Source organism: Amblyraja radiata, unplaced genomic scaffold, assembly GCF_010909765.2.
Source record: "Amblyraja radiata isolate CabotCenter1 unplaced genomic scaffold, sAmbRad1.1.pri scaffold_689_ctg1, whole genome shotgun sequence".
Classification (NCBI taxonomy): domain Eukaryota; kingdom Metazoa; phylum Chordata; class Chondrichthyes; order Rajiformes; family Rajidae; genus Amblyraja; species Amblyraja radiata.
The window spans coordinates 27770-55235 of record NW_022630709.1 but is presented as its reverse complement, the minus strand read 5'-3'; the positions used below and the strand labels follow the sequence as shown (position 1 = coordinate 55235).

At 49.9% G+C, this 27466-nt stretch overlaps 1 protein-coding gene across 2 annotated transcripts in view; it reads right to left on the bottom strand.

The window, feature by feature from the left end:
- Window positions 1-3810: 3810 nt before the first annotated feature.
- LOC116970266 (transmembrane O-methyltransferase homolog) overlaps window positions 3811-27466 on the bottom strand; it is a 38192-nt gene continuing 14536 nt past the window's right edge. The window contains exons 5-8 of one of the 2 annotated variants that reach the window (XM_033016942.1): window positions 18199-18319; window positions 9737-9796; window positions 7891-8028; window positions 3811-4119 (exon numbers count right to left, since the gene is read on the bottom strand). In XM_033016942.1, coding sequence (XP_032872833.1) covers window positions 4072-4119; window positions 7891-8028; window positions 9737-9796; window positions 18199-18319 — 367 coding nt within the window. In that variant the 3' untranslated portion in view covers window positions 3811-4071. Of the gene's footprint in view, window positions 4120-7890; window positions 8032-9736; window positions 9797-18198; window positions 18320-27466 lie in introns of both variants that reach the window. The other variant, XM_033016941.1, reaches the window with a different exon arrangement.

The following is a 27466-nucleotide window of genomic DNA, read 5'->3' as shown; positions in this document are numbered from 1 at the left end:
CAAGAATGTCCTTCCTCAGATTAGGAGACCAAAACTGTACGCAATACTCCAGGTGTGGTCTCACCAAGACCCTGTACAACTGCAGTAGAACCTCCCTGCTCCTATACTCAAATCCTTTTGCTATGAATGCTAACATACCATTTGCTTTCTTCACTGCCTGCTGCACCTGCATGCCTACTTTCAATGACTGGTGTACCATGACACCCAGGTCTCGCTGCATCTCCCCTTTTCCTAATCGGCCACCATTCAGGTAATAGTCTACTTTCCTGTTTTTGCCACCAAAGTGGATAACCTCACATTTATCCACATTATACTGCATCTGCCATGCATTTGCCCACTCACCCAGCCTATCCAAGTCACCTTGCAGCCTCCTAGCATCCTCCTCACAGCTAACACTGCCCCCCAGCTTTGTGTCATCCGCAAACTTGGAGATGTTGCATTCAATTCCCTCGTCCAAAACATTTATATATATATAGTAAATAGCTGGGGTCCCAGCACTGAGCCTTGCGGTACCCCACTAGTCACTGCCTGCCATTCTGAAAAGGACCCGTTTACTCCTACTCGTTGCTTCCTGTTTGCCAGCCAGTTCACTATCCACATCAATACTGAACCCCCAATACCACGTGCTTTGAGTTTGTATACTAATCTCTTATGTGGGACCTTGTCAAAAGCCTTCTGAAAGTCATAATCATATATACACACACACATAATCATATACACACACACATACTCGTATACAGTTTCACACACACATAATCATATACACACACACTCATATACACACACAATCATATACACACACACTCATATACACACACACATAATCATATACACTCATATACACACACACATAATCGTATACACACACACTCATATACACACACACATAATCATATACACAAACACTCATATACACACACACATAATCATATACACACACTCATATACACACATAATCATATACACTCACTCATATACACACACACATAATCATATACACACACTCATATACACACACACATAATCATATACACACACTCATATACACACATACTCATATACACACACACATAATCATATACACACACACTCATATACACACACACATAATCATATACACACACACTCATATACACACACAATCATATACACACACACTCATATACACACACACATAATCATATACACACACTCATATACACACACACATAATCATATACACACACTCATATACACACACATAATCATATACACACACACATAATCATATACACACACTCATATACACACACACATAATCATATACACACACACATATACACACACTCAGTCTCACACTCACACACATAATCATATAGTCTTACACACACATAATCATATACACACACTCATATACACACACACACACATAATCATATACACACATAATCATATACACACATTCATACACACTCATATACACACACACAATCATATACGAACACAGTCACGCGCACATACATGCAGAGTCACATACACAGAGCCACACACACTGCCAGAATCATACACAGGCAGTCTCTCACACACACACACATGCAGAATCACACACTCACAATAACTGTCAGTCTGACACACACACCGGCGTGCCCTCACCCCCAGGGCAAAGATCATATTTGCCCCAGGGTCACAAGTACTGACGCCCCCACCCCCGGCACAAGTTTACACGCCGGCACCCTCAGGCATCGCAGCCAGACCAGCCCCGACCCACACACACACCTGGCGCTGGCGCTGGCCCCGCTGCACCACCTCCACCACCACCACCACTTCCTCCTCCTCCTCCTCCACCGGCAGCTCCTTCCTCTCAACTTGCGCCGCTGCCGGCCCCACGTGTTCTGCTGCCCCGCACTGCGCCTGCGCGCTGGCTCAGCTCGCTACAGTGCGGCCGCAGTGCGCAGGCGCGCCCATTTGTTACAGGCGGCGGCGGGAGTTCCACAATGTGCGGAATCACCCACTGGCCCGGGCAGCATCCGCGGAAGGGACCTGACCCCCACCCCACCCCCAAACCTCGCCCATCCATGCCCATTACTGCCAGAGGAGGTAGTCGAGGCTGCTACTATAAACAACACTTGAAAACAAAGATTATAGAGCTCTGCTTGAAAGCTACCGGAAGATAGGCACAAATTGCTCAGCGGGTCAGGCAGCATCGCTGGAGAGGAACATAGAAGAAGAAACATAGAATAAGAGACTTCCTCAGTCTGAAGAAGGGTCTAGTCCCGAAACATCACTTATTTCACTACATAGATGCTGCCTCACCCGCTGAGTTTCTCGAGCATTGTTGTCTACCTTAAAAACATAGAAATATAGGTGGAGGAGAAGGCCATTCAGTCCTTCTAGCCACACCGCCATTCAATATGATAATGGCTGATCATCCAAAATAAGTCCCCCCCCATCCGGCTTTCTCCCCATATTATAGTAAACATAGAAAATAGGTGCAGGAGGAGGCCATTTGGCCCTTCGAGCCTGCACAGTCATTCATTGTGATCATGGCTGATCATTTACAATCAGTACCCCGTTCTTGCTTTCTCCCCATATCATGTGATTCCGTTAGCCCCAAGAGCTAAATCCAACTCTCTCTTGAAAACATCCAGTGAATTGGCCTTCTCTGGCAGAGAATTCCACAGATTCACAACTCTCTGGGTAACGAATGAATGAATAAGTTTTCAAGAAGGAACTGCAGATGCTGGATGCAGATCCAGAACTCCCTGAAATCGATAGATCGGTAGACTATATTCTGCTGTGCCGAAGCGAAGCAAGAATGTCTTGGTTCTTGGTTTCTTGGTCCTCCAAAATATTCCAAATGGAATTTAAACTGGAGGTTTATCTGGGACATATTGTCCTATCTGGGACACATGACAATAAACTCTCTTGAATCTTGAATCTGGAATTGTCACCTATTCTTGTTCTCCAGAGATGGACCCGCTGAGTTACTCCAGCATTTTGTGTCTATCTTTGCTGGAAAAAATATCTGCTACACGGAATGGGAGGGGGAGTTGAAGTGCTGAGCCACTGGGAGACCAGGTTGGTTAATGCGAACCGAGTGGAGGTGTTGGGTAAAACGATCGCCAAGTCTGCGCTTGGTCTCACCGATGTAGAGCAGTGGACACCTGGAACAGCGGATGCCCATTCTGAATCCGACCTTTCTGTCCTGGGCCTCCTCCTTGGCCAGAGTGAGTCCCACCGCAAATTGGAGGAGCAACACCTCATATTTCGTTTGGGTATGAACGTTGACTTCTCCAATTTCAGGTAGTCCCTGCTTTCTCCCTCTTTCCCCTCCCCTTCCCAGCTCTCCCACAGCCCACTGTCTCCGCCTTTTCCTTTATTCTTCCAGCCCTCACCCCCACATCAGTCTGAAGAAGGGTCTCGACCCGAAACGTCACCTATTCCTTCGCTCCATATATGCTGCCTCACCCGCTAAGTTTCTCCAGCATTTTTGTCTCCCCTCTATTTCAGGGAGTTCTGGATTCTTGCCTTAAGAGATACAGCACAGAAACAGGTTATTTGGCCCACCGAGTCCATGCCGACCAGTGATCACCCCGTACACTAGCACTATCCCACGCCTGCGCGTCTTTGGAGCGTGGGAGGAAACCGGAGCACCCGGTGAAAACCCACGCCGTCACCGAGGAGAACGTGCAAACTCCGTACAGACAGCACCCGTGGCGAGGATGGAACCGGGGTCTCTGGCGCCGTGAGGCAGCAGCTCTACCTGCCGCGCCACCGTGACGTCCCGACTTGACTCATCTCAATGCAGCGTCGATTAAATAAGATCACAACTGAGATTGTAGGATTCTTTATTGGAAAGGGTGTCAGGCAGAGGAGGTTCAGACCTGCCCACGGCAATGCGAGCGAGGGGCTGAGTAATCTCCTCCAAGGTCCCACGAGAAAGTCTGTCGTCAGGTGAACTTGCTCGCAGTTCAGTCACCGGATGAAGAGCAGCGCTGGGGAGCGTCGGACACGACATGCGGACATCCCCGGCGGGGTGGGGGAGCCCAGGCAGAGATCACGTTGCAGCTGCTGCTGCAATCTTGGGGCCCGTCAGATCATCCACTGGTCCTGGTCTTGCTCCGTACCCTCCATGTCGATCTGGGGGCGACAATGATTCAATGGTAGACACACACAGAGAAGGGGCTCGACCCAAAACGCTACCCATCCCTTCTCTCCTGAGATGCTGCCTGACCCGCTGACTTACTCCAGCATTTTGTGTCCATCTTCGGTGTAAACCAGCATCTTCAGCTCCTTCCTACATTTGTGCATTGTGTGCAGTTTTGGTCTCCTCATTGTTTTTAATTTAGAGATACAGCGTGGTGAGTCTGTGGAATTCTCTGCCTCAGAGGGCGGTGGAGGCCGGTTCTCTGGATGCTTTCAAGAGAGAGTTAGATAGGGCTCTTAAAAATAGCGGAGTCAGGGGATATGGGGAGAAGGCAGGAACGGGGTACTGATTGGGGATGATCAGCCATGATCATATTGAATGGCGGTGCTGGCTCGAAGGGCCGAATGGCCTACTCCTGCACCTATTGTCTATTGAAACAGGTGGGACCGTCATATGAGGAAAGATTGGAAAGACTGGGCTTGTATTCACTGGAATTTAGAAGGATGAGAGGGAATCTTATAGAAACATATAAAATTATAAAAGGACTGGTCAAGCTAGATGCAGAATTTTTTTTCCCAATGGTGGGCGAGTCCAGAACCAGGGGCCACAGTCTAAGAATAAAGGGGAGGTCATTTAAAACTGAGACGAGAAAAAACTTTTTCACCCAGAGAGTTGTGAATTTATGGAATTCCCTGCCACAGAGGGCAGTGGAGGCCAAGTCACTGGATGGATTTAAGAGAGAGTTAGATAGAGCTCTAGGGGCTAGATACATAGAAAATAGGTGCAGGAGTAGGCCATTCGGCCCTTCGAGCCTGCACCGCCATTCAATATGATCATGGCTGATCATCCAACTCAGTATCCCGTACCTGCCTTCTCTCCATACCCCCTGATCCCCTTAGCCACAAGGGCCACATCTAACTCCCTCTTAAATATAGCCAATGAACTGGCCTCAACTACCTTCTGTGGCAGTGAGTTCCAGAGATTCACCACTCTCTGTGTGAAAAAGTTTCTTCTCATCTCGGTCCTAAAGGATTTCCCCCTTATCCTTAAGCTGTGACCCCTTGTCCTGGACTTCCCCAACATCGGGAACAATCTTCCTGCATCTAGCCTGTCCAACCCCATAAGAATTTTGTACGTTTCTATAAGATCCCCTCTCAATCTCCTAAATTCTAGCGAGTATAAACCAAGTCTATCCAGTCTTTCTTTATATGAAAGTCCTGACATCCCAGGAATCAGTCTGGTGAACCTTCTCTGCACTCCCTCTATGGCTATAATGTCCTTCCTCAGATTTGGAGACCAAAACTGTACGCAATACTCCAGGTGTGGTCTCACCAAGACCCTGTACAACTGCAGTAGAACCTCCCTGCCCCTATACTCAAATTATTTTGCTATGAAAGCTAACATACCATTCGCTTTCTTCACTGCCTGCTGCACCTGCATGCCTACTTTCAATGACTGGTGTACCATGACACCCAGGTCTCGCTGCATCTCCCCTTTTCCTAATCGGCCACCATTTAGATAATAGTCTGCTTTCCTGTTTTTGCCACCAAAGTGGATAACCTCACATTTATCCACATTATACTGCATCTGCCAAACATTTGCCCACTCACCCAGCCTATCCAAGTCACCTTGCAGTCTCCTAGCATCCTCCTCACAGCTAACACTGCCCCCCAGCTTAGTGTCATCCGCAAACTTGGAGATGTTGCCTTCAATTCCCTCATCCAGATCATTAATATATATTGTAAATAGCTGGGGTCCCAGCACTGAGCCTTGCGGTACCCCACTAGTCACTGCCTGCCATTGTGAAAAGGACCCGTTTACTCCTACTCTTTGCTTCCTGTTTGCCAGCCAGTTCTCTATCCACATCAATACTGAACCCCCAATACCATGTGCTTTAAGCTAGTGGAGTCAAGGGATATGGGGAGAAGGCAGGCATGGGTTATTGATTGTGGATGATCAGCAATGATCACAATGAATGGCGGTGCAGGCTCGAAGGGCCTCCTCCTTCACCTATTTTCTACGTTGCGACATATTGTCAGTGTTATCCATGGAAAGAGATAGCAATATTTTTCGAAGATAAATACATAAAAGCCAGAGTAACTCAGCTGGACAGGCTGCATCTCTGGAGAGAAACAATGAGTGATGTTTCTGGTCGAGACCCTTCTTCAGACCTTTCTCTCTCTCTCTCCATAGATGCTGCCTGACCTATTGGGTTTAGTTTTGAGATACCAGCACGGAAACAGGCCCTTCGGCCCACCGAGTCCACGCCGACCAGCGATCCCCGCACATTAACAATACCCTACAAGCCAATTAACCTACAAACCTGCACGTATTTGGAGCGTGAGAGGAAAGCAGAGATCCCGGAGAAAACCCACGCAAGTCATGGGGAGAACGTACAAACTCCGTACAGACAGCACCCGTAGACAGGATCGAACCTGGGTCTTCACAAGTTAACAAGCTATAGGAGTAGAATTAGGCCATTCGGCCCATCGAGTCCACTCTGCCATTCAATCATGGCTGATCTCTGCCACCTAATCCCATTTTCCTGCCTTCTCCCCATAACCCTTGACACACATTCTAATCAAGAATTTGTCTATCTCTGCCTTAAAAATATCCACTGACTTGGCCTCCACAGCCTTCTGTGGCAATGAGTTCCACAGATTCACCACCCTCTGTCTAAAGAAGTTCCTCCTCACCTCCTTTCTAAAAGAGCGCCCTTTAATTCTGAGGCTGTGACCTCTGGTCCTAGACTCTCCCACCAGTGGAAACATCCTCTCCACATCCACTCTATCCAGGCCTTTCACTATTCGGTAAGTTTCAATGAGGTCTCCCCTCAACCTTCTAAACTCCAGCGAGTACAGGCCCAGTGCTGGCAAACACTCATCATATGTTAACCCACTCATTCCGGGGATTATGCTTGTAAACAAGCAGTTTTTGGGCTGTGAGGAGGAAGTTTGGGTGTTTATATCAGATTGTATCAGATTAGATTATATCACATCTCTGAAGATCTTTACTGGTCCGAGAACACTAATGCAATTATCAAGAAAGCTCATCAGCGCCTCTACTTCCTGAGAAGATTACGGAGAGTCGGTTTGCCAAGGAGGACTCTCTCTAACTTCTACAGGTGCACAGTGGAGAGCATGCTGACCGGTTGCATCGTGGCTTGGTTCGGCAATTTGAGCGCCCTGGAGAGGAAAAGACTACAAAAAGTAGTAAACACTGCCCAGTCCATCATCGGCTCTGACCTTCCTTCCATCGAGGGGATCTATCGCAGTCGCTGCCTCAAAAAGGCTGGCAGTATCATCAAAGACCCACACCAATCTGACTACACACTCATCTCCCTGCTACCTTCAGGTAGAAGGTACAGGAGCCTGAAGACTGCAACAACCAGGTTCAGGAATAGCTACTTCCCCTCAGCCATCAGGCTATTAAACCTGGCTCGGACAAAACTCTGATTATTAATAACCCATTATCTGTTATTTGCACTTTATCAGTTTATTTATTCATGTGTGTATATATTTATATCATGGTATATGGACACATTTATCTGTTTTGTAGTAAATGCCTACTATGTTCTGCGTGCTGAAGCAAAGCAAGAATTTCATTGTCCTATACAGGGACACATGACAATAAACTCACTTGAACTGCCAGCGTAGGTTTTTTTCCCCCTTTCTTTTCCCTTTCTGTACTATGTTTACACATTGTGTTGTGCTGCAGCAAGTAAGAACGTCATTGTCCTATCTGGCCCTGGTTCCTCCACTCACCTCGTTTATCTCTCCGTCATCGGGGGACTCGTTGTAGTCGTTCATCTCGTCCATGTCCTGCATGTCTTCATCCTCCTCGGAGTCCTCCTCGCTGTCTTCATCATCCTCATCGTCCTCCTCTTCCTCGTCGTCATAGTTCTGCTGTGGGGCGACCAGCGTAACCGTTAGATCGCAGGACAGGGGAGCGGGGCTCAGGCCACTGTGGCCCAGAGAACAATTTAGAGTATTGGGACGACAGATGGCACAATGGGCTAAGTGTTCGGCTGGCGACCGGAAGGTGGCCGGTTCGAATCCCGTTTGGAGTGCATACTGTCGTTGTGTCCTTGGGCAAGACACTTCACCCACCTTTGCCTGTGTGTGAATGTGTGTGAGTGATTGGTGGTGGTCGGAGGGGCCGTAGGCGCAGATTGGCAGCCACGCTTCCGTCAGTCTGCCCCAGGGCAGCTGCGGCTACAGAAGTAGCTTACCACCACCGAGTGTGACTGAGGAGTGAATTAATAATGCGATGTAAAGCGCCTTGAGTATTAGAAAGGCGCTATATAAATCCCATCCATTATTATTATTATTATTATTGCAGGTAGACAAAAATGCTGGATATACTCAGCGGGTGAGGCAGCATCTATGGAGCGGAGGAACGGGTGACGTTTCGGGTTGAGACCCTTCTTCAGACTGCCGTCACGCACAGGCATCAGTTGTTCTTGTTTCGAGTGGCCGCCGATGATGATGAGACTGGGGCATTGAGTGTGAGAGTCAGCAACTCCTGTTGCAGCTTTATCCTCAGTCTGAAGAAGGGTTTCGGCCCAAAACGTTGCCTATTTCCTTCGCTCCATAGATGCTGCTGCACCCGCTGAGTTTCTCCAGCATTTTTGTGTACCGCAGCTTCATAGGACGTTGGTCGGGCCGCATTTGGAGTGCCGCGTGCAGTTCTGGTCGCCCCCATTACAGGAAGCGTGTGGGGGCTTTGGAGGCGGTGCAGAGGAGGTTCACCAGAACGATGCCGCCTGTGTTAGGAGGTACAGGTGCACAACCTTTTATCCGGAGTTCCGGAAACCGAAAAGCTCCGAATACCGGACATTTTTTCCAGGATGTCGTCTGCACACCGAAGCTCGCGTTTGGCGCCAAACTTGACCCGAAACGACCCACGGTCAACCCAGGTCTGTACTACTGTAGCGGCTGCCTCCTCCCCGGAGACCGGGGAGACACTTAAACATCTGTAAATCATTGCTTAAATGTTAGTCAGTTAGTTTGCAGGGCTTTTATGTGAAGGGGGGGGGGGGTGAAGGGGGAAACTTTAATTCTTAGTCCCCTACCTGGTCGGAGAGGCGGGGAGCGGGCAATGCCTTACCGGGTCGCCGTGCGGTAAGCTCCGGAGCGCTGTGGCCGCCAACTCCCAACATCGCGGAGCTGGGGCTGCGGGCTTACTGCACGGCGACCCGGTAAGGCATTCCCCGCTCCCCGCCTCTCCGACCAGGTAGGGGACTAAGAATTAAAGTTTCCCCCTTCCCCCCCCCCCCCCCACCACATAAAATCCCTCCAAACTAACCGACTAACATTTAAGCAATGATTTACAATGATTCCCCGGTCTCCGGGGAGGAGGCAGCCGCTCCAGACTTTTCAAGCCGCCCGCGCTACCTACCTAATCTACGCTAAAAATCTTCCATTCGGAAATCCGAAAAATTCCGAAATCCAAGAAGTGTCTGGTCCCAAGGCTTTCGGATAAAAGGTTGTGCACCTGTACTAGCAACGGGGAGAGGTTGGACGGACTCGGATGGTTTTCAAATAAGGAGAGGAATGAAATGTCAAATGGGTGGAAGTGGGCAGTGGGAGGATCCAGTCACACACTCACCTCAGACGCCGGCTTCCCAATGGGCACCAACGAGGTGTTCTTTTCAGCAATACTCTGCAACTGGAGGGCAACGGCAGAGAAAGAAAGAAAGAAATTCAGGAGATATAATGCGTAGAAACATAGAAAAATAACTGCAGGAGTGGGCCGAATGGCCTAATTCTGCTCCTATCCCTTATGATTTAGTTTCAGTCTGACTTCCCCTCCCCGCTCTGATTGCACGCCTTGTCTCAGCAAATGTGTCCCCTTGAGAAAGTGCGGTGAGCCAACTGGGGGGCAACGTTGCACAATATCTGACTCAGTTTCCACCCCAATGTGGAACTAAATGGCAATTATTCTGGATGGTGTGAATTCTGGATGGTGTGAATTCCCCGTTCTGACTGACTTGAAACAGGCACTGACACACACAGATACACACACTAATAGACCCCGACTAATAGAAACATTGCAGGAGCAGGCCATTCGGCCCTTTCAGCCAGCACCGTCATTCAATATGATCATGGCTGATCATCTAAAATCAGTAGGTAGACAAAAATGCTGGAGAAACTCAGCGGGTGAGGCAGCATCTATGGAGCGAAGGAATGGGCAACGTTTCGGGTCGAGACCCTTCTTCAGGTTTCGACCCGAAATGTTGCCTATTTCCTTCGCTCCATAGATGCTGCCTCACCCGCTGAGTTTCTCCAGCATTTTTGTCTACCTTTGATTTTTCCAGCATCTGCAGTTCCTTCTTCAACATCTAAAATCAGTACCTGCTTTTTCCACCATGTACCTTGATTCCGTTAGCCCCAAGAGCTAAATCTAACTCTCTCTCGAAAACATCCAGTGAATCGGCCTCCACCGCCTTCTGAGGCAGAGAATTCCACAGACTCACAACTCTCTGGGTGAAGAAATATTTCCTCATCTCTGTCCAAAATGGCCGACCCATTATTCTTAAACTGTGTGACCCCTGGTTCTGGACTCCCCCAGCATCGGGAACATTTTTCCTGCATCTAGCCTGTCCAATCCCTTAAGAATTTTAGGTAGACAAAAATGCTGGAGAAACTCAGCAGGTGAGGTAGCATCTATGGAGCAAAGGAAATAGGCGACGTTTCTGGTCAAAACCCTTCTTCAGACTGGTGTGAGGGTGCGAGAAGAAGAAAGGAAGATATGGAGCCAGTGGGCTGAGGGCGAGCTGAGAAGGGAAGGAGAAATTAGAGGTCAATGTTCATACCGCTGGGGTGCAGGCTGCCCAAGCAAAATATGAGGTGCTGCTCCTCCAATTTGCGGTGGGACTCACTCTGACCATGGAGGAGGCCCAGGACAGAAAGGTCAGATTCGGAATGAGAGGGGGAGTTGAAGTGCTGACCCACAGGGAGATCAGGTTGGTCAATGCGAACCGAGCGGAGGTGTTGGGCGAAGCGATCGCCAAGCCTGCGCTTGGTCTCACCGATGTAGAGCAGCTGACATCTAGAGCAGCGGATGCAATAGATGAGGTTGGAGGAGATGCAGGTGAACCTCTGCCGCACCTGGAAAGACTGCTTGGGTCCTTGGATGGAGTCAAGGGGGGAGGGAAAGGGACAGGTGTAGCATTTCCTGCGGTTGTAAGGGAAAGTACCAGGGAAGGGGGTGGTGCGGGTGGGAAGGACGAATTGAGCAGGGAGTTACGGAGGGAGCGGTCTTTGCGGAAAGCAGACAGGGGGGGAGATGGGAAGATGTGGCCGGTGGTGGGATCACGTTGGAGGTGGCGAAACTGACGGAGGATTATTTGTTGTATGTGACGGCTAGTAGGGTGGAAGGTGAGGACAAGGTGGACTGAGCCCTTGTTGCGAGTGGGGGGATGGGGAGTGAGAGCAGTCACGGGGTATAGAAGCCCTTACTTTCAACAGCACAACAGGGCATGTAAAGACCTAGTAAGACCACTAGAGGTCCTTCTGCAGTTGTACAGAGCCCTAGTGAGACCACACCTGGAGTATTGTGTGCAGTTTTGGTCCCCTAATTTGAGGAAGGACATTCTTGCTATTGAGGGAGTGCAGCGTAGGTTTACAAGGTTAATTCCCGTGAAGGCGGGACTGTCATATGCTGAGAGAATGGAGCGGCTGGGCTTGTACACTCTGGTGTTTAGAAGGATGAGAGGAGATCTTATTGAAACATATAAGATTGTTAGGGGTTTGGACACGCTAGAGGCAGGAAACATGTTCCCGATGTTGGGGGAGTCCAGAACCAGGGGCGACAGTTTAAGGATAAGGGGTAAAGCCATTTAGAATGGAGATGAGGAAACACTTTTTCACACATAGAGTTGTGAGTGTGGAATTCTCTGCCTCAGAGGGCGGTGGAGGCCGGTTCTCTGGATGCTTTCAAGAGAGAGCTAGATAGGGCTCTGAAAGATAGCGGAGTCAGGGAATATGCGGAGAAGGCAGGAACGGGGTACTGATTGGGGATGATCAGCCATGATCACATTGAATGGCGGTGCTGGCACATTGAAGGGCCGAATGGCCTACTCCTGCACCTGTTGTCTATAGGACCCTGTAAAACTCATAATAAACAACAAAATGTTCAGCATCTGTGGAGGGAATGGACAGACGACGTTTCACGCCCCGACCCGTCTTCAGACTGATGGAGTAGGGCAAGGGTTCCCAACCGGGGGGGGGGGGGGGGGTAAATGTGCCATGGGGGGTAAATTTCGCCTACCCAGTGGGTAAATTTGTTGATTCTGGATTTGTACATATTTTTTCTCATTGACTGACTGTGTTTGGTTATTAGTTGTTCATAAATAAGTGAAATAACATTGTTACATGCTGCTCTCACACCCTTGTAATAGTCTGTTCGAACTTCTACCAACCGGCAGACGTTACTAGGCCTTCTACGCCCGTACCTCCAGACTCAGGAACAGCTTCATCCCCAGAGCTATCGCTGCTCTGAACCGGTCCGGCTGAGAGCCCCCCACCCCCCATGAACTGTCTCCCTCGGATGGTCACGTCGCACATCGACCCGGCACAGACACATTTGCACTTTAGACTCTTTTACTGTTCTTTTTTACAAATCATGTTTCTCTGGGTATCTAGATTTTAGTTGTGTAAGTTATGACATCGGATGGAAGCTGCATACCAAATCTTGTTGCACCTCTGGACAATAAAAGATATTATCTTATCTTATTAAAGTATTAAAGTTGCCAGGGTGGTGTACAATTTTGGTCGCCAAATTATAGGAAAGATGTCAGCAAAATAGAGAGAGCGCAGAGGAGATTTACTAGAATGTTGCCTGGGTCTAACCTAAGTTACAGAGAAAGGTTGAACAAGATAGGTCTTTATTCTGTGGAGCGCAGGTTAAGGGGGGACTTCATGTCCTCTTGTTTGAATCTTCCCTACTCTCAATGGAAAAAGCTTATCCACGTCAACTCTGTCTATCCCTCTCATAAGTCTTTAAAATGATGAGAGGGATAGACAGAGTTGACGTGGATAAGCTTTTCCCATTGAGAGTAGGGAAGATTCAAACAAGAGGACATGATTTGAGAATTAAGGGACAGAAGTTTAGGGGTAACATGAGGGGGAACTTCTTTACTCAGAGCGTGGTAGCTGTGTGGAATGAGCTTCTAGTGGATGTGGTGGAGGCAGGGTCGATTTTATCATTTAAAAATCAATTGGATATGGACGGGAAAGGAATGGAGGGTTATGGTCTGAGTGCAGGTAGATGGGACTAGGGGAGAATAAGTGTTCGGCACGGACTTGAAGGGCCGAGGTGGCCTGTTTCCGTGCTGTAATTGTTATGTGGTTATATGGGTAAACGGGATGAAAATGGTTGGGAGCCTTTGGAGTAGGGGGTGGGGAGAAAACTGGGGGAGAGAGAGAGAGGGGTGGGTGGGGGGGGGGGGGGAAGCCTGGGGAGTGATGGGTGGATACAGGTGGGGTGAGTGATGGGTGGATACAGGTGGGGTGAGTGATGGGTGGATACAGGTGGGGTGAGTGAATTGCAGACGGACGGAGTAAGTGACAAAGGCTGGAGGTGAAAACGAGACAAAACGGTGTCGGATAAGGAGAGAAGAGGAGGAGTGAAATGTGAAGGGAGGGATGTGGGAGGATAAAAGGGAACTGTAAGACTCGGGGTGATGAGTGTAGGGAGGAGGGGATGGATGAAACGTGTGGATATTGGGGGTGGGCGCAACAAAGACATGTCCGGTGCCTTTGGAGCTGTTTCATTTCCCTCTTTCTCAGTTCTGAAGAAGTCTCCGACCTGAAACGTTAACGGCTTCTCTTCCCACAGATGCTGCCTGACTGACTGAGTTCTTCCAGCGCATCTGTTTCCAGCACCTGCAGTTTTATTTGTTTTCCACTTCGCGAAACGGGTCAATAGACAATAGGAGCAGGAGTAGGCCATTCGGCCCTTCGAGCCAACACCGGCCATTCAATGTGATCATGGCTGATCATCCCCAATCAGTACCCCGTTCCTGCCTTCTCCCCATACCCCCTGACTCCGCTAGGATTTCGGCTCGAAATGTTGCCTATTTCCTTCGCTCCGTAGATGCTGCTGCACCCGTTGACTTTCTCCAGCACTTTTGTCTACCTCCACTATCTTTAAGAGCCCGATCTAGCTCTCTCTTGAAAGTATCCAGAGAACCACTTTTTTCACACAGAGAGTTGTGAGTCTGTGGAATTCTCTGAGGCAGAGAATTCCACAGACTCACAACTCTCTGTGTGAAAAAGTGGTTCCTTGTCTCCATTCTAAATGGCTTACCCCTTATTCTTAAACTGTGGCCCCTGGTTCTGGACTCCCCCAACATCGGGAACATGTTTCCTGCCTCTAGCGAGTCCAAACCCTTAATAATCTTATATGTTTCAATAAGATCCCGAGCCAAAACGTCCCTAGTCCCTATCTCAGCGACCTGGGCATCGACCCCTCCCTCTGCAACTGGATACTGGACTTTCTAACTAACAGACCCCAGTCTGTTAGGTCAGTCAACCACACCTCTTCAACCCTCACCCTGAACACCAGCGTTCCACAGGGCTGTGTGCTGAGCCCCCTCCTCTACTCCCTCTTCACCTACGACTGCACACCTGTACATGGTACTAACACCATCATCAAGTATGCAGATGATACAATGATGATTGGCCTCATCAGCGACAACGATGAGTCAGCCCATAGGGAGGAGGTCCAGCTCCTAGCAGCATGGTGCGCTGACAACAATCTGGCCCTTAACTCCAAGAAGACCAAGGAGCTCATTGTAGACTTCAGGAAGTCCAGGGGCGGCACGCACACCCCCATCCACATTAACGGGACGGAGGTGGAACGTGTTTCCAGCTTCAGGTTCCTGGGGGTGAACATCTCCGATGACCTCTCTTGGACCCACAATACCTCAACTCTGGTCAAGAAGGCTCACCAGCGTCTCTTCTTCCTGAGGAGACTGAAGAAGGTCCATCTGTCTCCTCAGATTCTGGTGAACTTCTACCGCTGCACCATCGAGAGCATCCTTACCAACTGCATCACAGTATGGTATGGCAACTGCTCTGTCTCCGACCGGAAAGCACTGCAGAGGGTGGTGAAAACTGCCCAACGCATCACCGGTTCCTCGCTCCCCTCCATTGAGTCTGTCCAGAGCAAGCGTTGTCTGCGGAGAGCGCTCAGCATCGCCAAGGACTGCTCTCACCCCAGCCACAGACTGTTTACCCTCCTCCCATCCGGGAGGCGCTACAGGTCTCTCCGTTGCCGGACCAGCAGGTCCAGGAACAGCTTCTTCCCTGCGGCTGTTACACTACTTAACTCTGCACCTCGGTGATTGGCAGTCACCCCCCCCCCCCCCCCCCCCCTCCCCTCCCGGACACTCCTTCCCCCAGAAAAATTGCACTACTACTACTGTATGTACGTATATATTTTTACTGTTCATTATTCTATGTTCGCTCTTCTGGGTGAGATGCTAACTGCAATTCGTTTTCTCTGTACTGTACACTGCACAATGACAATAAAAGATTGAATCTTGAATCTTGAATCTATCCACGTTCGAGATACAGCATGGAACCAGGACGTTCGGTAAACGCTGGCCAGCGATCGCCCCGCTCACTGGCATCATCCTGCATACGAGGGACAATTTACAATGGCCAGTTAACCTATAATTCTGCACGTCTTCAGAGTGTGGGAGGAACATCTGATCAGTTCAGAACAATGTGATCAACCATGGCATGGAGGGCCGAATGGCCTACTCTGGACTTCCACTGTTACGCTGATGACACCCAGATTTACCTTGGCACCAAATCCCCCCCACAACCCCCCCCCCCTCTCCCATATCAACTCCTGTTTGTCAGCTATAAAAACCTGGAACCTGGAAAACTCAACAGCGATAAGACAGAATTCCTCCTCATAGGCTCCAAAGCCACACTCAGCAAAATCAATAACCCCACTCTCACCATCGACGGCACCACTGTCTCCCCATCTCCCCAGGCCCGCAACCTTGGCGTGATCTTCGCCAAACTCAGACCCTCTCTCACACCGCCTGCTGCTGAAAGACTCATCCATGCCTTCATCTCCTCCCGACTGGACTACTGCAACTCACTTCTCCTTGGCATCAGCTCCACCTACATCAACCGACTCCAACTGGTCCAGAACGCAGCCGCCCGACTCATCACCCACACCAAATCCTGGCATCACATCACTCCAGTCCTCAAAAAACTCCACTGGCTTCTCATCTCCCACCGGATCACCTACAAAATCCTGATCCTCACCTACAAAGCCCTCCACCATCTGGCCCCCCCCATATCTCACTGACCTCCTCTCCCCCTACCAACCCTCACGGTCCCTCAGATCCACATCAGCCGGTCTCCTCTCCATCCACAAGTCCAACCTCCGCAGTTTTGGGGACAGAGCCTTCTCCAGGGCAGCTCCCAGGCTCTGGAACTCCCTCCCCCAACTGATCCGCAATTCCGTGCCCCTCACCATCTTCCAGTCCCGCCTCAAGACCCATCTCTTCACCTCTGCCTATCCTTAGCCCCACGTCCCCCTCCCTTTTCATCTGTGCTTGAATTGCCTCGTACTGTGTTTTGTATTGAATTCTGTCTTTACTTTGTGTACTAGTCATGTCTCTACTATTTATTTCATTCCCCTTACATGTTTTTCCTCTACATGCTCAATTTTTGTAAGGTGTCCTTGAGACTCTTGAAAGGCGCCCATGAATAAAATTTATTATTATTATTATTACTCCTGCACCTATTGTCTATTGAAACCGGAGCATCGAGAGAAAAACCCACTCAGGTCACGGGGAGGACGAACAAACTCCGTACAGACAACACCCATAGACAGGATGGAACCCGTGTCTCTGACGCTGTGAGGCAGCAACTCTACCACCCTGCCTCCCTATCATCCTTTCACTCCACAGATTTCAGCCTGACCCGCTGAGTTACTCCAGCACTGTGTGTTCCATGCACGATTCCAGCGTTTGCAGTTCCTTATGTTCCCATATTCCCTTTAACCTGTTTCTGGATACTGTGGACGGCCCGATTGTAATCTTTCTGCTGGCTGAATAGAAACAGAAAATAGGTACCAGCACGGCCATTCAATATGATCATGGCTGATCATCTAAAATCAGTACCCCGTTCCTGCTTTTTCCCCCCCATAAACCCTTGATCCCGTTAGCCGAAAGAGCTAAATCTCCCTCTTGAAAACATCCAGTGAATTGGCCTCCGCTGCCTTCTGTGGCAGAGAATTCCACAGATTCACAACTCTCTGGGTGAAAACGTTTTTCCTCATCCCAGTCCTAAATGGCCGACCCCTTATTCTTAAACTGTGTGACCCCTGGTTCTGGAATTCATGGACTATCTTTGATCAGACTTTACTGGACTTTATCTTGCACTAAACGTTATTCCCTCTATCCTGTATCTGTACACTATGGATGGATCCATTGTAACCATGTATTGTCTTTCCGCTGACTGGTTGGCACGCGACAAAAAGCTTTTCGCTGTACCAATAGACAATAGACAATAGGTGCAGGATTAGGCATCCAGAGAACCTGCCTCCACCGCCCTCTGAGGCAGAGAATTCCACAGACTCGCCACTCTCTGTGAGAAAAAGTGTTTCCTCGTCTCCATTCTAAATGGCTTACTCCTTATTCTTACTGTGGCCCCTGGTTCTGGACTCCCCCAACATCGGGAACATGTTTCCTGCCTCTAGCGTGTACAAGCCCTTAACAATCTTATGTTTCAATGAGATACCCTCTCATCCTTTTAAACTCCAGAGTGTACAAGCCCAGCTCCTCCATTCTCTCAGCATATGACAGTCCCGCCATCCCGGGAATTAACCTGGTGAACCTACGCTGCGCTCCTTCAATAGCAAGAATGTCCTTCCTCAAATTAGGGGACCAAAACTGCACACAACACTCCAGGTGTGGTCTCATTAGGGCTCTGTACAATTGCAGAAGGACCTCTTTGCTCCTATATTCAATTCCTCGGTACACGTGACGGTAAACTAATGACTAATAACACCACATGTACACGAACAGAGGCACTGACCCAGGCCTGGTGCTGATTTTCCTGCTGCTGGAGTTCGCTTTCATCCACGCATGGCCGGTCCAGGTTAAACCATAGCGATTCCGTCACTCGTGGGAAGAGGGAGGGAAACAGGATCGACATCCTGGAGACAAGACAAGAACTTCATTAAACTTCATTCACAAATCTGCTGAGAGCCTAGATTTATGCTCATGAGCGATAGGAGCAGAATTAGGCCATTCGGCCCATTAAGTCTCCTCCACCATTTGATCATGGCTGATCTATCTCTCCCTCTTAACCCCATTCTCCTGCTGTCTCCCCATAACCCCCGACACCCCTACTAATCAAGAACATGTTAATTTTTAAAATAGAAATCTATTTCTAGAATCTACCTGTCTCTGCCGTAAAAAATATCCAATGACATGGCCTCCACAGCTTGCTGTGGCAAAGAATTCCACAGATTCACCATCCTCTGACGGAAGAGATTCCTCTTCATCTCCTTCCTAAAGGAACGTTCTTTTATTCTGAAGCTTTGACCTCTGGTCCCAGACTCTTCCACGAGTGGGAACATCCATTCCACATCCACTCTATCCAAGCCCATCTCTTTCAGCAGTTCCTTCCCAGCTGTTATCAGGCGACTGAACCATCTAACACCAACTAGAGAGCAGTCTTGAACTACAATCGACCTCACTTGGAGACCCTCAGGCTATCTTTAATCGGACTTTACTTTGCACTAAACATTATTCCCTTATCATGTATCTGTACACTGTGAATGGCTCGATTGTAATTTGCTTTCTGCTGACTGGTCAGCACGCAACAGAAGCTTTTCACTGTACCTCGGTACACGTGACAATAAACTGAACTCTCAAAAAGGACAAATGCTGCAGGTATTTCTGCTGCTTTCAATGAGCTCCAACTCTCTCACTGCAAGGACAGTCATTCAACACGGAAACTCGGCTGAAGAAGGATTACGGCCCGAAACGTCACCTATCCACGTTCTCCACAGATGCTGCCTGACCCGCTGAGTTACTCCAGCACTCTGTGAAACGTCACCAATCCATGTTCTCCACAGATGCTGCTGCCTGACCCGCTGAGTTACTCCAGCACTCTGTGAAACGTCACCTATCCATGTTCTCCACAGATGCTGCCTGACCCGCTGAGTTACTTGGTGTCCTTTGTGTCCCTTTTATGGGGAAAAACAAGCCCTTTAGCCGGTCTAGACTGTATTTCTCAGTGACATCGAGTGTCAAGGCCTTGTCTGAGTAATTATTAAATGCGAGTCTCTGCTTCCACCCCCCTCACTGGCAGCGAGGTCCATTTCAACCACGGTGGCGCGGCGGGTAGTGCGGCTGCCTCACGGCGCCTGACAACCCGGTGTCGACCCTGACCTCGGGCGCTGCCTGCCTGTGTGGAGTTTGCACGTCCTCTCTACGATTGTGTGGCTTTCCACAGGGATGGGGCGAGGAGCGGGGTGCCTGAGGAGAGGGCATAAAGTGACAGGGGCAGGTTGAGGCCATTCGGCCCCATCAAGTCCACACTCCACCATTCAGTCAGGGCTGGTCTATCTCTCCCTCCTAACCCCGTTCTCCTGCCGTCTCCCCGTAACCCCGGACCAATCAAGTGGAGGGGGAGGGGGAGGGGAAGGCGTTGGATAAACAGACTGTGGTCCCCAAGAGGAGAGAGAGAGGGAGAGAGAAAGAGGGGGGGCGTGGATGTGAACAGGAGGGGGACAAGGGGGGGTTGAGGGGGGGGGGAACCTACAGGGGGGAGTCGCCGCCGCCGCCGGTCCCCCACACCCACCCTGTCGCCCGCGCCGGAAGTGGGTCCGCCCGACGCCGCCGGTCCCCCACACCCACCCTGTCGCCCGCGCCGGAAGTGGGTCCGCCCGCCAGCCGGTCCCCCGCCAGCCGGAGGTGCGTCACCGAGGTTCCGACATCGCCCTCTCCCCCTCCCCCCCCTTCTATGCAAAGATCCAAGAGGAGAAACTGAGAGACAGAGAGAGAGAGAGAGAGAGAGAGAGTGTGTGAGAGAGTGAGAGAGAGAGAGAAAAAGAGAGAGAGAGTGAGAGATTGAGAGATTGAGAGAGAGTGAGAAAGAGAGAGAGAGGGAGGGAGAGAGAGTGTGAGAGTGTGAGAGAGTGAGTGAGACAGAGGGAGAGAGAGAGATTGTCTCCTTCAGGACAAAGTAAAGAACAAAGCCGGATGAGGGAGTGGCGTACGGTCTGCTGGACAACTGGCCGCCATTCGGCCCCTCGCCCTCCTGCTGTCCCATTCAATTCAAATCTTTTACTTCAGTGCCATTTCCCTACATCAATCCCACCTCTTATTCACTAAATCAGTTCAGTTGAGTTTAGTTTATTGTCGAAATATACAAATCCATCCATCCAAGGCAGGAATTCTCTTAGGGCTAACGGAATCAAGGGATATGGGGAGAAAGCATATGGAGTCTGTGGAATTCTCTGCCTCAGAGGGCGGTGGAGGCCGGTTCTCTGGATGTTTTCAAGAGAGAGTTAGATAGGGCTCTTAAAAATAGCGGAGTCAGGGGATATGGGGAGAAGGCAGGAACTGGGGTACTGATTGTGGATGATCAGCCATGATCACATTGAATGGCGGTGCTGGCTCGAAGGGCCGAATGGCCTACTCCTGCACCTATTGTCTATTGTCCTGCCTTCAATGTACTCAGAAACTGAGCCTCTGCACTCCTCTGCAATGATTCATAATATCCCTTGAGTGAAAATGCTTCTTCTCACCTTTCCCCTGACCGTCCACCCACTTGCATACGTTCTAGGAGCAGATTAAAGCCATTCATAGAGACATAGACAATAGGTGCAGGAGTAGGCCATTCGGCCCTTCGAGCCAGCACCGCCATTTAATATGATCATGGCTGATCATCCAAAATCCATTCCTCCTTTTTCCCCATATCCCTTGATTCCATTAGCCCTGAGCTTTATATAAAACTCTCTTGAAAAACATCCAGTGAATCGGCTTCCACTGCCTTCTGTTTCCTCATCTCAGTCCTAAATGGCCGACCCCTTATTCTTAAACTGTGTGACCCCGGGGAGAAAGTGAGATTGAGTGTGCGAGAGAGTGAGTGTGTGAGAGAGAGAGAGAGAGAGATGGAGAGAGAGAGGGAGAGAGAAAGAGAGAGGGTTCCTATCCATGCACATGTCCAAATGTCTTTCACAATATTGTTACTCTACCTACCTTAGTAACCTCCCCACCACCCACCGTGTGAAAAAAGTTGACCCTCAGGTTCTTATTAGTATTAAAGTGTCTTTCCACTCACACCTAAGCCCCCTAATTGGTCCCAGAATTAGGTCCCAGTCAACTTTCCTGCCACCCGTCAGCCCCAACTGTCCCCGTGTCCAACCTCCCTGCGTCCTCTTTACCTGGTCAGGTTAATTTGGTTTAGAGACACAGCACGGAAACAGGCCCTTGGCTCTGGTTTGTATCCTCATGGGCCTGTCCCACTTACCAGGCGAGTTTTTGGGCAACTACAGGCGACTGCCGCAAAATTTTCGACAAGTTGAAAATATTTTCGGCGACAGGGGCGACAATTTTCGCTGTCGCAGGTTGACGTAGGTTGTCTTAGGTTCTGTCGTAAGTTGTCTCCAGGTGTCGTGGGTGAATTCCATTAAAACTGGTCCCTTGCAGTCGCCTAAAGAGTCGCCTAAGTGAGACAGGCTTATCAGGCCTTTCACTTTTTACTATCTAAATATCAGATTACTATCTAAATGGCGTCAAGTTGGGAAAAGGATCGGTCCGAGTCAGCATGGATTTATGATGGGGAAATCATGCTTGACTAATCTTCTGGAATTTTTTTAAAGATGTAACTAGGAAAATGGACAAGGGAGAGCCAGTGGATGTGGTGTACCTGGACTTTCAGAAAGCATTTGATAAGGTCCCACATAGGAGATTAGTGGGCAAAATTAGGGCACATGGTATTGGGGGTAGAGTGCTGACATGGATAGAGAAGTTGTTGGCAGACAGGAAACAAAGAGTAGGGTTTAACGGGTCCCTTTCAGAATGGCAGGCAGTGACTAGTGGGGTACCGTAAGGCTCGGTGCTGGGACCGCAGCTATTTACAATATACATGAATGATTTGGATGAAGGGATTCAAAGTAACATTAGCAAATTTGCAGATGACACAAAGCTGGGTGGCAGTGTGAACTGTGAGGAGGATGCTATGAGAATGCAGAGTGACTTGGATAGGTTGGGGGAGTGGGCAGATGCATGGCATATGAAGTTTAATGCGGATAAATGTGAGGTTATCCACTTTGGTAACAAAAACAGGAAGGCAGATTACTATCTAAATGGCATCAAGTTGGGAAAAGGGGAAGTACAACGGGATCTGGGGATCCTTGTACATCAGTCTATGAAAGTAAGCATGCAGGTACAGCAGGCAGTGAAGAAAGCGACTGGCATGTTGGCCTTTATAACAAGAGGAATCGAATATAGGAGCAAAGAGGTCCTTCTGCAGTTGTACAGGACCCTAGTGAGACCACACCTGGAGTATTGTGTGCAGTTTTGGTCCCCTAATTTGAGGAAGAACATTCTTGCTATTGAGGGAGTGCAGAGTAGGTTTACAAGGTTAATTCCCGGGATGGCGGGACTGTCATATGCTGAGAGAATGGAGCGGCTGGGCTTGTACACTCTGGAGTTTAGAAGGATGAGAGGGTATCTCATTGAAACATATAAGATTGTTAAGGGTTTGGACACGCTAGAGGCAGGAAACATGTTCCCGATGTTGGGGGAGTCCAGAACCAGGGGCCACACAGTTTAAGAATAAGGGGTAAGCCATTTAGAACGGAGACGAGGAAACACTTTTTCTCACAGAGAGTGGCGAGTCTGTGGAATTCCCTGCCTGGTGGAGGCAGGTTCTCTGGATGCTTTCAAGAGAGAGCTAGATAGGGCTCTTAAAGATAGCGGAGTCAGGGGATATGGGGAGCAGGCAGGAACGGGGTTCTGATTGGGGATGATCAGCCATGATCACCTCGAAGGGCCGAATGGCCTACTCCTGCACCTAATGTCTATTGTCTTCCTGTGAATAGTCCCACTCCGTCTGCCATGTCATCACCTCCGTCCAAACTCTGATATTAATGCCCAGATATTGGCCCTGTCACGCCCATCTTTGACACACGCAGTTTGTGCAAGCTAGATTGTCACCGCTGAGATTCCTGCACGGACCGGTGAAGAAGGGAGACACAGTGTCGCCAAATCCAGAAGCAATTCAACCGCGCTCGCAGGGTTTCGATCCTGACTACGGATGAACCGCAGGTCTGTACACCCACAGCAGCTCGGCTTCCGAGAATGTTTATCTCGAGTGACCTATGACCTGGGCGTGCGCAGTCGGAATACCGAACACACTTCAAGTCAAGTCAAGTCAACTTTATTTGTTCCATCACATACAAGATGTACAGTGAAATGAAAGTGGCAATGCCTGCGAGTTGTGCAAAACTACAGAACAGAACCAGTATTTACATTTTAAAAAGACATAACAGTGGTCTGTGGGAAGAAACTCCGTCTCATCCTCTCTGTTCTCACAGCGTGACAGCGGAGGCGCTTGCCTGACCGTAGCAGCTGGAACAGTCCGTTGCTGGGGGGGGTAGGGGTCCCCCATAATGTTGCTGGCTCTGTACTGCCCCTCCTGGTGTATAGGTCCTGCAGGAGGGTGAGTGTAGTTCCCATGGTGCGTTCGGCCGAACGCACTACTCTCTGCAGAGCCTTCCTGTCCTGGGCAGAGCAGTTCTCCAACCAGATTGTGATGTTGCCGGACAAGATGCATTCTACAGCCCCTGAGTAGAAGGATTGAAGGGTTCTCAGAGAGACTGTGAATTTCCTCAGCTGCCTGAGGTGGTAAAGGAGCTGCCTTGCCTTACTCTCCAGTGCGGCAGCGTGTGTTGTCCATGTCAGATCCTCTGTGATGTGGACACCCAGGTATTTAAAGCTGCTCACCCTATCCACAGTAGTCCCAAACACAGTCAAAAATAAACTATTAATAACATTAGACACTGCAATCAAATCAGAAACACATAGACATGGCAGTCAGACAGAAGCCTTTTCGCAGGGTGAGGGGAAGAGGGCACAACTTAGTTTAATTATAGTCATGTGTACCGAGGTACAGTGAAAAGCTTTGTTATGCAAGTTATCCAACATATCAGACAATAGGTGCAGGAGTAGGCCATTCGGCCCTTCCAGCCAGCACCGCCATTCAATGTGATCATGGCTGGCATATTTATGTATAGTATTATAGTGTAATACTGTACATAATAAATACTATTATACTACAAAAATGCAATCAAGTCAAACTCGAGTCCAACAGGTCAAGCAAAGGGGAAGATACAGAGTGCAGAATATAGTTCTCAGCATTGTAGGGCATCAGTTCCACAGACAAAGTCCAATGTCCGCAATGGGGTAGAGGTGAATCGGACAGTACCCTAGCTTATGGAAGGACCGTTCAGAAGCCTGATCACAGAGGGGAAGAAGCTGTTCCTGAGTCAGGTGGTACGCGCTTTCAAGCTTCTGTACCTCCTGCCGGACTGGAGCGGGGAGAAGAGGGAATGGTTCTAATTGAGCCCCAGGCTGTAGCAGGGCCTCCAGCAGCCCACTCTGCCCACACCACGCCAGTGGACACACCGCCCGGCCCCTCCCGTAGGCAGTGGGTGTTGCCGGCCCCTGAGGGTCAGCGGTTAGGGGGGGGGGTCCGGTGGGGGGGGGTTTGGGAACAGCTCCATCCGAGACCTCAAGAAATTGCAGCGAATTGTAGATGCAGGCCAGACCGTCGCACAAACCAACCTCCCTTCCATTGACTCCATCCACACCTCACGCTGCCTCGGCAAGGCCAGCAGCATAATCAAGGACCAGTCTCACCCCCCGGTCACTCCCTCTTCTCTCCTCTCCCATCGGGCAAGAGGTACAGAAGTGTGAAAACGCACACCTCCAGATTCAGGGATAGTTTCTTCCCAGCTGTTATCAGGCAACTGAACCATCCTACCACAACCAGAGAGCGGTCCTGAACTACTATCTACCTCATCAGGGACCCTTGGACTATCTTTGATTGAATTCTACTGGAGTTTACCTTGCACTAAACATTATTCCCTTTATCCTGTACCTGTACACTGTGGACGGCTCGACTGTAATCATGTATTGTCTTTCCGCTGACTGGTTAGCACGCAACAAAAGCTTTTCACTGTACCTCGGTACACGTGACAATAGACAGAACTGAACTAACTGAAGCTAAACTCAACTCAAGACAGGCACAAAATGCAGGAGTAAATCAGCGGGACAGGCAGCGTCTCTGGAGAGAAGGAATGGGCGACGTTTTGGGTCGAGACCCTTCTTCAACGTCAGACTCAGACTCAACTCAACTGAACTATAGTGAACTGAACTGAACTCAACTCAGTTTAAGGGCCAATCCCACTTGGGCGATTTTTTTCGGGCAACTACAGGCGACTGCCGCAAAAGCTTCAACTTGTTGAACATTTTTCGGCGACAGTGGCGGCAATTTTTGCTGTTGTAGGTTGCCGTAGATGATGTCATAGGTGATGTCGTAGGTTGCCGTAGATGATGTCATAGGTGATGTCGTAGGTTGCCGTAGATGATGTCATAGGTGATGTCGTAGGTTGCCGTAGATGATGTCATAGGTGATGTCGTAGGTTGCCGTAGATTATGTCATAGGTGATGTCATAGGTGATGTCGCAGGTGATGTCATAGGTGATGTTGTAGGTGAATTCCATTAAAATTAGTCCCTGGCAGTCGCCTAAAGAGTGGCCTAATGACCCTGTCCCACTTAGGACACCTGAACGGAAACCTCTGGTGACCTTGCCCGCGACCCGCGATCTCATGAGGGGGCGCCGTCCTGTGTATGGCTGCCTAGCCAGCAGCTGTCCGTCTTTTCCACTCTTTTTTTAATTTTTAGTGAGTTTCAGTGTTTTTGTTTTAGGAGGTCTAGACTTTTTTATGTGGGGGGAGGGAGGGGGGGGGGAAACTACTTTCTAGGTCCCTACCTGGTCGGAGAGGCAGCTTTTCTCCGGGCTGCACCGTCGACCCGTCCCCGCGGCCTACCAGCGGGCCTGGAGCGGCGTTTTCCTGAGGGACCGCCCAGCACCTCGGCTTCGGCGGCGGCACAGCGCTGGAGCGCTATCGCGGAGCGGAGCGGGCGATGCCTTGCCTGGGTCGCCGCGCTGGAGCTCCGGTGAGCTGAAGACCGCCGAGAAAAAACATCGCGGAGCTGCGGGTCTGTGGAGCGGCCAGCTGCGGGCGGCGGTGCTGACTTTAACAACGGGAGCCTGGGATCTCTCGATGAGATCGCCAGTGGTGGAGCTCCAACCGTTGCGGCCTTGTCGGCTTCGGAAGCTGCGGCCTCCAGTACGGAAGCGGCCATTCCAGGGTTCCCAAGCCGCTGAGAGGACTCTCCCGACGCCGGAGCACCATCACCCGGCGAGAATGGCCTGAAACATCGGGCCTCCGTAGAGGCAACTGTGGAGGCCTCAATAGGCCCGACTATGGGTGAACTGGGGATGGGACTGGACACTGTGCCTTCCCTCATAATGGAAACCATTGTGGGGGGATGTTCTTATGTTTAAGATCTTTATTATTGTTATGTTTTGTATTACCCTTTCTGGCGAGCCCCCCCTTCACCACCTCCAGTTTAAATTCCAGTTGGAATATTTGGAGGACCAAGCAACCAAGAACCAAGAACCAAGGACCCAAGGTTTCCATGAGGTCGCCGGAGGTTTTGGTCACTCGCTTGGAAAACCTCGACCTGGATCGACCGAAGCGTGAGCTGCATCTACCGACCAAAGATCCTATAGGATCGTTGATACCGACCACACACACGCACACGCACATGCACACGCACACGCACACGCACACACACACACGCACGCACATGCACACACACGCACACGCACACACACACACGCACACACACACACGCACACACACACACACACACACACGCGCACACACACACACACATCGCGAAGGTGGGGGCCAGGGACAGCGGAGGAGCGCTGTCTGCGCGATGAAGAGGAAGGTAAACGGCTGCCACAGAGCACGGTAAGTCCTTTAGAGAGCGCGGAGGGGGGGTGGGGGGGGGAAGAGAGAAGTGGGAAGGGAAGTGGGGAGAAGGGGAGAGAAGGAGTGGAGACAGTTTTAAGAAGTTTAATAAAGTTTAGCGGGCATTTTTACCTACCAGTGGGTCTTCTAGGTCCTGAAAACTCCAATGAGCCAATCAAAGTGGCCGGTCAGCGAAGGAGAAGACCTTCGACTGCCTGTAAGTAAATAGCGAC